The 12819-nt window shown below is 40.0% G+C and overlaps 1 protein-coding gene across 28 annotated transcripts in view; it reads right to left on the bottom strand.

Moving 5' to 3' along the window:
• Positions 1–12819, bottom strand: part of RAF1 (Raf-1 proto-oncogene, serine/threonine kinase) — a 75853-nt gene that overhangs the window by 16915 nt on the left and 46119 nt on the right. For 19 of the 28 annotated variants that reach the window (XM_088663241.1, XM_088663236.1, XM_088663230.1 and 16 more), the window contains 6 exons: positions 6811–7040; positions 5095–5207; positions 4276–4378; positions 2706–2863; positions 2455–2553; positions 981–1134 (listed from right to left, as the gene is read on the bottom strand). In XM_088663241.1, coding sequence (XP_088519367.1) covers positions 981–1134; positions 2455–2553; positions 2706–2863; positions 4276–4378; positions 5095–5207; positions 6811–7017 — 834 coding nt within the window. In that variant the 5' untranslated portion in view covers positions 7018–7040. Of the gene's footprint in view, positions 1–980; positions 1135–2454; positions 2554–2705; positions 2864–4275; positions 4379–5094; positions 5208–6810; positions 7041–10293; positions 10405–11728; positions 11856–12819 lie in introns of all 28 variants that reach the window. The other 9 variants (XM_035106241.3, XM_088663244.1, XM_088663237.1 and 6 more) reach the window with 2 other exon arrangements.

A 12819-nucleotide genomic window follows, 5' to 3' on the forward strand; every position in this document is an offset into this window, starting at 1 on the left:
ACGATCTGCCACTTCCTTTTCTATTCTGATTTACCAGCATGCTGGGGCAGGAAAGTCTCACTTTAGTGCCCCATTAAAATTTTAGCACTGCCATGGAACCATCCCTGGCACAAGGATTCATGGAACTCACTAGGATGATGAAATAAATTTTGAGGAAGGAGGTAAGAGGAAGAGGAGGTGCCTCAGGCTTGTCACATTGGAAGTGTGATGGAGCCTTAAACTGAGGATAAAGTATAGCTTGATTTGGGGTCAGTGTGACTCTGACCCAAACTAAATTGTTTGGTATCATTCCAAACAGAATTTGAGTGAGTTTATCCATCACTACTTGCAGCACCTACTCTGTGCTACATGTTATCAAGAACATACTAGTCACGCTGTCACCTACTATTTTGCCATACTGTCTCTGTAGGAGGAGAAAAAAAGCAATAGAAAAAAACAATATAGAATTACTGCTTATAAGGGGGGAGCTACACACAACGGAATCCTCAAGATCTTGATATTAAAAGAAATCTGTTTAAGGAAATGTGAGTGGATCTTTTGTTCTATTCAGTGAGATACTGTAAACTGTTATATTTTGTAGCACAGAAACTCACTGTTTTAACTGGATTAACTTTCCACAGGCCATACTTCTATGGAAATATTAACTGATTAGCATAGGTGATAGCAACAGAAATAATGGGATGTCACTAGGTTGGTCACATATTGGCTACAAGCATCCTGTTCTCTGATCCTTCAAATCATAGAAAAGAATTGGTAAAAAACTATGGGGAGTTAGAACATCAGCTGAGAACTGCTGTTTGGCAAACAACTGTGTTCTATGAAAATAGGTACATAAGGGAATGAGGAAGAACATGCAAAACAGCCCATTCCCCATTCTCCAATGAATGTAACAAAGGAATGCGGCCATTATAACCTGCAGTAAGTATTAAACCAATATATAATTCAGAAACAACTGGCTAAATACCCAGAAATAGGAATACCTCAATTATTCGGTTATCCACGGGCATAGTTGTGCTGACCATGTGGACATTTGGTGTTGATGTAGATCTCTGTCTTTGAGAAAGGGAGCCCTCCGGTGATGGATTTGATGTGCTGAATGTGAAGGCATGAGGTGTAGAATATCTGTGCTGAGAACTAAAGGATGGAAACAAACATTTTTAATTTCTGCTAACTAGAAAATGGTGATTCATTGTTGAGCATCAGAAAAGCTGTTCTCTAGTAGATATCACTGCTGTAGAGTCTACTTCTCTTGAAATAAAATTCATATATGATCAGATTAGTCTGGTTCAGATGTAACTATCTCAGTTGAACAAACCAGAGTTTAAATGGACTGGGAACCAGGCATGTATGTGCCCACACTCTTCCATCTCATCCCTCCAGTCATTTCCTCCCACTTCTGTGCCTGGCTTTGGCAAAGCCTTCCCGGGTTCTTAAAACAGGGGTCCCCAGACTATGGCCCGGGCCCCCCAAGGCTGTTTTATGCGACCCCCGAGGACCCCCACCGCCCACTGCCGCCGCCCGCTCTTACCGGTGCAGTGCGGCGTGGCTGCCGACTTCTGACCCAGAAAAGCAATGGAAATAGCTTGTGAACATGCGCAAGCATCATTTTCGGTGTACTTCCAGATCGGAGGAGGCTTTTGCACATGCGCACAAGCTATTTCTGGCGCTTTCCAGGTCAGGAGTGTGCCAGAAATAGTGTTTGCGCATGCGCATGGGCGCGCACAGCCGCGTGCTCCCGTTAGTGCTCCCGGGCATCCGGCCCAAAGCCGGTTAAGTTGAATTCTGGGTTCAAGAAAACTTTGGTTTGGTTTGCCCTGGCTCTCCAAACCCAGATTTAAGACCATTGCTTGAAATGGTCTTCCAGTTCTCCTTTATAGGATAAGCATGAACCACAGTTTGCTAATCTGCTTGTTACAGCCAACTATGCCATGCAGAGACCAGGAAGTGAGGGAGAGGATCAGAGTACATGACACACAGGACGGCCAAACCATAAATGTATGAGGATTTCTAAGAAAATTAACTAAAATATTAATAAATTAATAGCATTTTAACTTTTAAAACACTAAATCCTGGTGCTTAGCATGCAATAAGGAGAGTTTTGTCCAAGATATTCATACCAAGCTGCTTTTACACATTGCTACCCAGGCTATTACAGCACTACTGTTATGAATTACAGTCGTACCTTGGATGTTGAACAGAATCCGTTCTGGAAGTCCATTCGACTTCCAAAACGTCCAAAAACCAAATCACAGCTTCTGATTGGCTGCAGGAAGCTCCTGCAGCCAATCAGAAGCCGTGGAAGCCCCATTGGACGTTCAGGTTCCAAAAGAACTTTCGCAAACCGGAACATTCACTTTGCAGCGTTCGGGAGTCAAAACGTCCAAGTTCCAGGGCGTTCGGGATCCAAGGTACGACTGTATAGCAAAACACAACAAAAACCAAAGTTCAACTCACTTAACAGGTATCCGGGACACGGACTCCCGCATTCGCCGAGTCGTTAAGGGAGGTAGCGCAGGGATACCAGTATCACCAACATTTGGGTGTGGAAACAATCTGAAATCAAAAGCATGCAGCTGAGCAAAAAAGAAAAAAATAAGCAGATTTTTACTATATTCAATAGGCCTTTATGTTTGAACCAGTGCACTTATTCTAATTTTAAAATAGCTGCATTTTAATTTTATTTTTAAGTTAAAAATAACTCTTACAAGAGTTGCCGGATGTTGCTCCAGTCCACACACATGGTAGGAACTTTTGTGCTGCAGTGTTCATGGAATTTATAACCGCAGGTTTGACACCGGAATCCATTTAGTAAAAACTTCTGGCAGATGTCACAGTATGCAAGCTTTAGAAAGGTCTTCCGTGCCTGGAAAATAAATTTCGCATCTAAGTTTGTATGAGGTAGGCAAATTATTAAGCTTCTTACACATTTGTTTCAAATTGCTTGTTACCACATTATCATTAAATATTTCACATTTTACCATTGGAATTAACCTTAATGAATAAAGCTGCAGCTTTAAACATGCTTTGCTCAAAATATTCTGTCTCACAAACAGCCAACATTAATATATTTTAGTTTTCAAAACACAGGTGATTTTCAGCAGAACCTTTTTTTTGGGAGGGGGGAATTCAGATTATTCATGTTTTCAGAAATTGCTTTATTTTCACTTGCAACCATATACATTAGACTAGAAAGAAACCAAAACCTGGTATTTGGGTAAGTTTAAATGAGCGGTTTTGTAGCCACAGTGTTATTTGACCAGAGAACTACATTTATAGTTCATGTCCATAGGAGCAGAAAGCGAAAACAAACTCCTAATCAAAACTCACCTTCTCCATGAAAACTGTTCCTTAACCTTAGTTCTCCCTCCCAATTTAGACAGTATAGGCAAGTGCATTCGCTCACAGTGTTACTCTTGCTCTCCTCCCCTCTCATGATATTCCATAGTGGACCAGGTCATATGTCATGGGCAAACCAAACTACATTTTGCTGTAAACAAGCAAATATGCTGGTGTATGCTGCTCAACTCTACTCACCCATCCTGCAGGAAACAGCCCCCGGCACTAGTTTAGTGTCACATATGAACCGGCACTTATGCTTTATTTATCCCTCTTGTGGTTTGTTTAGAGAGAGGCAAAACACACAGCACTAAAAAAGTGCTGCGCTTTGTTTCCTTCTGGCTTGGGGAAGGGAGGAGCAGGACAGCCATGCTTTGAACAGCATGCACCAGCATGTTTGCTCATTCACAGTACAGTCACAGTTAGGTTTACCATGATGTGTGAACCAGGCCAAGAAAGGAGATGCTTTTAGTCTTGACCTCCCAAGCATTTGGATTCCTGATCTCAGAAGAATACCTCAGTGTCTACTGCCACAGGAGCAACAAAAGAACAAAAAGCTAAAGGATGTTAACTGAGGCAGCCTTTGCCAACCCAGTGCCCTCTGCATGTTTTGGACTACCATTTCCATCATCTCCAACCAATAGCCATGCTGGCTAATGGGATTTTGTAAAAAATAAATAAATGGAGGGGACTAGGTTGAGGAAGTCAATGCCATAATGGTCTGGACTGCTTTTAAAAACGCCATTGATTTTCTGCCAAGATTGGAAAGGTAAGAACACTTCAATATATTGCAACACTTGCTTTGTGTGCTGTTTTGAGATCAAAGTATTATGAAGCCTTTTGAGCACTACTGTTGTATAATTTCTTATAAAGTCTTGTCAGCTGCACTCCCATGAGGTGTATCCAAATATTTTATACATACAAAAGAGATCAACATACAAAGTTGTGTGTCGTAAGCGGAACATGATCCAGGAAATCCACTTGCAATTCCTCTCCAATCAAGGATGCAGCATCTGTACCCCAATCCAGCCGTGCTTTTTTACTGAAAAGGTGGAGAGTGAATATGCTGAATGAATTCAATTTTCAAAGTATATGAGAACAAAAAAGCTAACAGTGTGAACATAAACTAGTTTAATAAGTAGCAACATTGAAAATAAAAGAAAGACGTAGATACCAAAATTTTAATGGCAGTCTTAATGATATGTAAGTTTTTATAATGGATTTGAGCCCTAAAGTTGTCTGAAATTAACAGATTCAAGTGCAAAAATAAAATCTCACAAATAATTGATCCAGGACTGTGGCTTAATACCAGCCATCAATAGTGTGAAGTCAATTAAGTTACCTTCACTCCCTCAACTTGTTAAATAATCATTTGGTATTTAAAAATAGTACACACCTGGCCCTATAAAAAGCAGAGGGTGTGTGTGTGTGTGTGTGTGTGTGCGCGCGCATTCATTTATTAATGAATGAATTATTTCCTTCAAAGTTCAGAATAAGCAAAACAAATTGATTTCACTTAGGACAATGCAACCACTTTAAATACTCTGCATTCCCGCTGACTTCAATAGAACAGTTAAGCTTATACTGAATTCTCTCCATTAGAATCTATGCAACACCAACTTTGGTTGGTGTGCCCTTTGTGATTTTGTACTGTTTGAATCACTGAACATTATAAACATGAAGCAAACAAAATACAGGGAACACTATGGGAAGGAACTGCTTGAATAGTTTCGTAAAACGTGCTATTTCAGTTCTTACCCTTTGTGTTCATTAAGTAATCTAAAAACAGCACAGCATTCCGGCTGCAGGCCTCTGACTTTGAGTGCTTTCATGAGACAATCATGAAGGGTCATTCCATTACGCACATTCACCTGTTAAAAAAGTAGTAGTTTTAATTCTGAAACATTTTCATTCTTCAGTCATGGAGTAAGAATTAAAGTGTTGTTATCAAACTCTGGATGACTACAATTACACAGTACTATCATAACTGAAAATTGCCATTATGGAGTTTTACACTTGTAATGCTGCTAATTCTGTGATCAAAATCTGAAGCTCCACCTATGGCATGATGGATAACAGCACGTCAGGTGCAAGTAAACGGCAGGAAGGTAAACAGCGTTTCCGTGCGCTGCTCTGTTTTGCCAGGAGCAGCTTAGTCATGGTGGCCACGAGACCCGGAAGCTGTCTGTGGACAAACACTGGCTCCCTCGGCCAGTAAAGCGAGATGAGCACTGCAACCCCAGAGTCGTCCACAACTGGACTTAACTGTCAGGGGTACCTTTACCTTTTTACCTTTTTAATTGAAAACTAATAAACATTATTTTAAAAAACTGAAGCGAAGGGAATCAAGTCTCCAATACTTATTCACTGAAGATTCAGCCTACATTTTCCTTGTTTGCCTGAGGCTGCTGTCTTAAACCTAACACCTGGAAGTAAACCCCACTGACATCCACAGGACTTCATTCAGAGATGTAAATAGGATTGCACTGTAGACATGAATGGCATTGCCTAAAACAATTAGTCAGGTTTTTTAGTGTCACAGCTGCACTGGCACTCGTCATGGTTAGTTACTGCTAACAAGTGTTCCCATCAGTTGAAACACTGAATAAGTGGGAACCATGGTAAGGCAACAAGGAAGAATGTTATGGGCGGGAATTGGGAGTGAATCTGCTCCTACTAGTTTAATCTTGATAAATAAATTAGCAGCAATGTATCTGCACTGTAAACACTCACCTGGTAGACATATCCAACGTCCAGGAGGAAAGTGAGCAGAATGACAAAGGCTGCATTCTCCTATTCTATATCTAGCAAAGAAATCAAGCAGACTGCCAAGAAGGGAGTTTCCCTCCTATGCACTCAACATAGAAATGCAGCAGGCTGCTGGGGGGGGGGGGAGTTCGAGCTCTCCATCCATCCTCTGCTAGTAGGCCAGTAAATGTTTTGTAGACTAATAATTTTTGTGGGCTTATTTACAAGGCCGGTGAAAGCAGTACCTTTAAGCAAGGACAGAAAGTCATATGATAGCCTTATCGAAACGTCTGACGGAATCCAATCTAGGCCTGCTGCAATTAACCTGAGCTGATGTAACTTGTGCTGCTGACATTTAACAATCTGCATATTGATTTTATGATTTTAATACAATTCTGCAAGCCTTTAGGCTACACTTATGAATCACTTTAAAGTCAGAAGCAAAAAGAAAACCAAGATGCTTTTTTCTGGCTAACACTGCTTTAGTATCCAAAATAATCCATCAGCAGAGGGTCTATTCATAAAAGACAGGATCACATATTCATTGAAGTGATACAAATCTCATTGCTCTTCCCAAAATTATGCATGTGTACAAAACATCACTGTATCCATCCTGAAGCATCTACATTTAAAGATTATTAGCCCACTGGGGAACTGGAATGTTTATGCACTAGTGGGGGGAAACAGCCAATCTTTCATCTTGCACAAAACAAGAAACAGACTCACCACTGTGCGTTGCTTGTTAGGCAAGAAAACACGAATGGTATTGCTTGTCTTGGAAGAATCTGAAAGTTTCCCATCATCAGATGCTCTACGCTGATAGCTGTACTGCTGGACAATAGTAGGTGAAATACAGTTGGATCCATTGAAGACAGAATCCTTTAATCCAATTCCATCAGTTAGAGCCTTCCAAGCCCCATGAATGTGGTCCATTGAAGCAGTCGAAGCAGTAAAACCTTTTAAAAGAAGTACAAACACATTCTGAAAACAAGTCTCCTTAAGTGCAAAACCCAAAACAGTTAGATTGTTCAACTATAAATGAAACATTTGTGGTACTCGGGTATAGGCCAATGAATTATAATTTGTACAGTCAAGGGCAAGAAAACCTTGTCAACAGCTATGCTTATTTTTCTTTTGTTAGTGTTCATATGCACAGATATACACCTGATTTTCTGCAACCGCATGCTGTGTCCATCAGTAAGGAAAACTGTGCAATACATATGTGACACAGCACAGATTCTTAGACTCTGCACGTTAGAAGCCTTCACTCACTGAACAGCTAAAGGGATGCCAATCCCGAGACGATGTAACTTTCTCTAACCCTCCATAGAATCAAACAGGTGTTCAGATATGTATATGAGAGTTAAATACTGTATCAATTTAATGTTTTATTTTAATTAATGTAAACTACTTTTCTCCCAGAAGTCTGCATTTAGCAGTACCAAGAAACATTGATTCACAACTACATTGTGAGCAAATTTACATATTTGCTCAATTATAACTCAATTAATGTGCTACTTGCATAAAGGGGTGGTCATGCAAGGTGTAACAGGGCCACACTACTGGCCCACCCCAGAGGTCACATGGCTTTGCTCAGCCCCACCCCTGTTATCCTCACATTAGGTGTGGATGTCTGCAGGTGGAAAGCCTACATATACAGATGTACACACCTAATGAATAGACAACCGGGGAAGCCAAACAAATTCAGAAGAGGGGTGGCAGTCAACAATGTAGCTGTGCTTTCACTTTAGTGTGTAAGTACACCTTCATATACATAGAGTGTCTATGTACAATATGATTGCAAATTTAGTAGGCCATCAAATATTTTTTAGACTGTGGACCTACATGCTTACAAGGTTAATAAGCCCACTGAACATAACAGGAATTACTTCTGTGCAATCATGCATAAGATTGAGCTGCCAGTTGACTAATTATTTAATTATTTAAGTAAGCCTGCATATAAAAATTTCAGGATACTTGTCCTTTTCCCGATGCTGGTCTAATTCGATTTACAACTTAACAGAAGTTCCCATTTACTGTCGGAAAATTATTGTATATTTTCTTTTTCAGTCCCTATTACAGTAACATGCTAAAATCAAACCAGACTAAAAAGAAAAAGAGCCTTTATCCCTCAACTGCGTCAATCAAAAATGGGTCCTGACATTTAACTGGTTAAAGCTGAAGTAGATTACGGTAATCAACTGATTAAACATATTGAAGCTAGCAGATGTAACATTTAGATTTCCCTCCCACTATTTATAGGGTGATAAATAAATCATTTAATTGTATTACCACAACCTATAGGTTAAAATTGAGGCACCATTATTTCCCATGGTCACACAATGAATTACATGGTTGATCTGGGATTGGTCAAACATATTGTATTAGATTCCAACTGACTTATATTGGAAAGTTTGGAGGAAATTTTCCATTTCAAAACATTCCAAAATGCACATACCTGTCCAGAATTACATAAATAAAATAATGAGGGATCCCTATCATGAGCAGAGGCTCATGAAGAATGCAGAAGAAGAATGCAGGCAAAGGGATACAGTTGGAAGGAAAAGAGGCAGTGATCTGTAGGAAATCTGAAGTGTAGTTCAGAGTTGTTGGTAAAGTTAGTATTTAGAACTCATTTTGTACATTTCAAGGATTCCAAATGCATCCAATACAATAAGCCATTAACTACCTGCATAAGAAATGTACAAAAAAAAGATAGAGACAAATAGCCGCCCAGAGTGGCTGGGGGAACCCGGCCAGATGGGCGGGGTATAAATAATAAATTATTATTATTATTATTATTAGTTGGTTCAGGCTAGGATAAATGTTTATCAGTTTCTTGAGAAGTGGTGTCTCTCTTTGGAGATTCATTTGGTAGATGCTTCCTTGTATTGTTTACTTCCTTAGAGAGACCAAGTTCCTGTGACAACAGAGCCAGCTAAGTGCAGTTTAAAAACTCCCTACAAACCAGAACTGAATCCAGGCACACAAGAAGAGGGCAAATTGGAGGGGAGGACATGCCTGGGCACAAACACCTTTCATGCACCAAGAAACCAGTCGATGGAGACAGTTTTCTTGTCCAATCAGGTACTTAATTAGGAAAGTACTTAATTAGGAAAGATTCAAGACGAAAGCAGCTATGCAAAATTTCCCATTGCCATGTTGCCACTTATGTTCCTTGCAATGCAAATCTCAGAAGTGTTTGCAGATCAAGGAACTTGTAAATTTAGATCAGGGTTTGGGAATTTGTGGCCCTCCAGATGCTGCTGAACTACACCTCCCATCATTCCTCACCACTGGGCATGCAGGCTGATGGAAGTTGAGTCCAACAGCATCTGGAGGGCCACAGGTTTCCCACTTCTAATCTAGATCCTGCACATACCTGCAAATTGTGTTTACTGGAATAGAAAACCAACTAGGTGTGTTTTTTGCCCTTGCCAGTGTCAACATTTCTACAGGTCAAAATAGTGGACAACAAACAGTAGTGCTTTGAACTGCCGGCTCTGACCACTTTCCTTATCAGGGTCAGCAACAGAGGTAGAACATTATCAATGTTCAAATGTCAACTTATTACTACAGTGTGTGAAGGTATCAACTCTATTTGTCTCCTGCTCCTTGCTTGTTTGGTAGATTCACATTCCATCTTTCTTTTAAGGCACTCACAGTGGCATACATGGTTCTCCCCTAATTTTATAGTTCTCAACAACTCTCTGAAGAAAGGTAGGCTTGGTTTCAATGACCATCATCTCAAGGCCATCATCCAATGAAAGGGGATTTAAACCCACATCTCTCTGGCCCTAGTCTTGAAACTCTAAGCACTAAATCATATTGTACCATTAATATTACAAACATAATTCCAGGGCTCCCGTCATATATGGGAATATTTCAATTCAATCTCAAAAGCCTAGCAGGTGGAGGGAGGAACTATTTAGCTTCATGGTTGTGCTGGCTCATTCAAATGTATGAATCTGCAGTTCAAATCCTGATTGATATAAAACCACTGGTCTGGGATTCAGAGTTGCCTTTCCTTCATGAAAGGGCCTTTGATGCAGCAGAGGTTCCCGTGGACAGGAGGAGGAGGTGGCAATTTTCACCAATACCCTTCCCACATACAACTCTCCCATACTAATCCAGAGGGTTCCCCAACCAGCCAGAACAAATTGGGGGGGGGGTGGATCCATGCAAGACAAATCAGCAAAAAAGTATCACTTTTCTTTTACGATCTCTGGATTGAATCCACTGTGTGGCTTTTGGAGAAGTAACTCATAGTCTAACCGTCCTCAGTGGGCTGTTGGGAGGTTAAAACGGTATTCTGAGTCCCTAAGCGGGAGCATAGGACCCAAATGTAACAAAACACAGCTGAACAGGGATTTCACCTCCCTACTTGAAACATCACATACTCTGGATTAATTTAGCGATTACTCATCCATGACACCAGTTTAAATGGAGTCTGATATGCTATTTTTTAATACAACAGAATAATCAAGCAAACAGTTGGAATAACTTAAAGTAATGACAAGACAAAGAGTTAGCTGTAGTACTTTGTGAATCCTAAAATATGATTTTTGTTGCAATTGTGATGTTTAGCTTATTTTTAGTAGTTTGGTTAACAAGTGTTTCGTAGATGGTAATTGTTTTGATTATTTGTAATTGTTTTACTGGTTTGTTACTTATTCTGTATGATTTCTGCTGTATTTATGGTGCTTTATTATGTTACTGTTATTTATTGTTTGTAAGCCGCTTTGGAATTAATTTGAATGAAAAGTGGCAGAGAAATATAATCAAATATAATCAATCAATCAATCAAAGGTCTCAGACATAGTGATAGGAAAGCATTGACTGCTGGGCCAATTTCAATCTATTACAGACCGCAATCCACTGACGGAGGTTCTTTTCTTCATTGCCCACCTAAGTTCTACTCAAGAGTAAACCCATTGAAATTTTGCCAACTGGACTAACAAGCACCAAAGACACTGTATTTTCAAGTGGTGGTCCCTAATCTATGAAACTCCCACACAAGGGATGTGAATTGGCACCATCCGTTCTAGCCTTCAAAAAGGTTTTGAAGGCCTCTCTCTTAAATGGCCTTCAACCAAGATTATTTTATTTAGCTGGTGCTGGCTTTTAGACTATTGCTTGTTTTATTTATGGGTTTTGATTTTACATCATGTAACCAGTTTCATACTGTGTTATATTGTAATTGTAATTTTCTTGTGTTTTTTATTCCGTAAGCCACCTTCAGTGGACTCTGTCCTGAAATGCAGCCAATATATATATATATATTCAAAATAAATAAAGCAGACAGCAAGAACAGAAGGTCAAAAGAAGAGGGACAGCTACTTTCTCATTCATTCATGTAATCTTGACTCTTTTCCCCACAGTACTGCAGAGGGAGGAAGTAGATTAGCACAGAGAGTTATTGCTAGACAACTGGCATCTATAATTCCTTTCCCCATGCCATTTCTCAACCCTCCATGTCAGAAACTGTACCAAGGAAAGAAAAGTAAGATTAATCCATGCCAAGGGAGAGCAGAAGTTGCAGCAGCTACTGTGTGAGGAGGATGCTTGAGAACAAACTCACATTGAGAGTATGACACTTGGTTCTCCATCAACCCTACCCCTTTTCCCTGAGAAGCCAACCTACCAAGCTAGTTGTAGAGCAGGACTCCAATGTACTAAGAATGCAGAGTCTACTCCTTTCACTTATGAGTTTTCACCTCAAGCAGGCTCCTGTCAGTATGCACTTGGGAGACTGGTAATTTTTTTCAATTCTGCATTTAAAAAGGTTAGATAACGTCAATGTTGAGTCTTGTCAAACACACATGAGTTAACTGAGCACAATGAACGGAGCCAGGCAACAGTCCCCATAAGAAGTCATGCAAGTTCTGAAAAAAAAGTCATTGTAGCCAGTATAGAGGCAGTTCTTTGATCATTGCAATCTACAAGACTATGGCATCTCCAAGCATCAAGGCTACAAGCATCAAAGCTGCAATTTTCCTAAGACAAAAGCACATCTTAAAATGTTCAATCCTGGCACATTGTCTTGTTTAAAAACTTCCTGTAGACTACTAGTTTGGTTGCATTATGCAAAAGAAACTATTTCTCTTTTACAGTTCTTTGTGTACACCAGAATTTCCTTGCCACCTTTTCCTTTGCTACATTATTTCTTATTGTCATTTTTGTATGGTGATATGCCATATATAGGATATATTCCCTTTGAACTGCTACTGATATTACAGTGGTACCTCGGTTTATGAACACAATTGGTTCCGGAAGTCTGTTCATAAACTGAAGCGTTCATAAACTGAAGCGAACTTTCCCATTGAAAGTAATGGAAAGTGGATTAATCTGTTGCAGACGGTCCGTGGAGTACTTAAACTGAAGCGTTCATAAACTGAAGCGAACTTTCCCATTGAAAGTAATGGAAAGTGGATTAATCTGTTCCAGACAGGTCCGCGGAGAACTCAACCTGAAGTGTACTTAACCCGAAGCATGGGTGTAATTGGTTCCGGAAGTCTGTTCATAAACTGAAGCGTTCATAAACTGAAGCGAAGTTTCCCATTGAAAGTAATGGAAAGTGAATTAATCTGTTCCAGATGGGTCTGCAGCGTTCGTAAACCGAAAATTCGTAAGCCGAGGTGTTCGTAAACCGAGGGTCCACTGTACTAGCACTTCCAAGCAACCATGGGCAGGACTGGGATAAAATTTTAGCTAGTATAAGAATTGTTCCATGAG

The sequence above is a fragment of the Zootoca vivipara genome, chromosome 2 (assembly GCF_965207765.1).
Source record: "Zootoca vivipara chromosome 2, rZooViv2.hap1.1, whole genome shotgun sequence".
NCBI classification, from domain to species: Eukaryota; Metazoa; Chordata; class Lepidosauria; order Squamata; family Lacertidae; genus Zootoca; species Zootoca vivipara.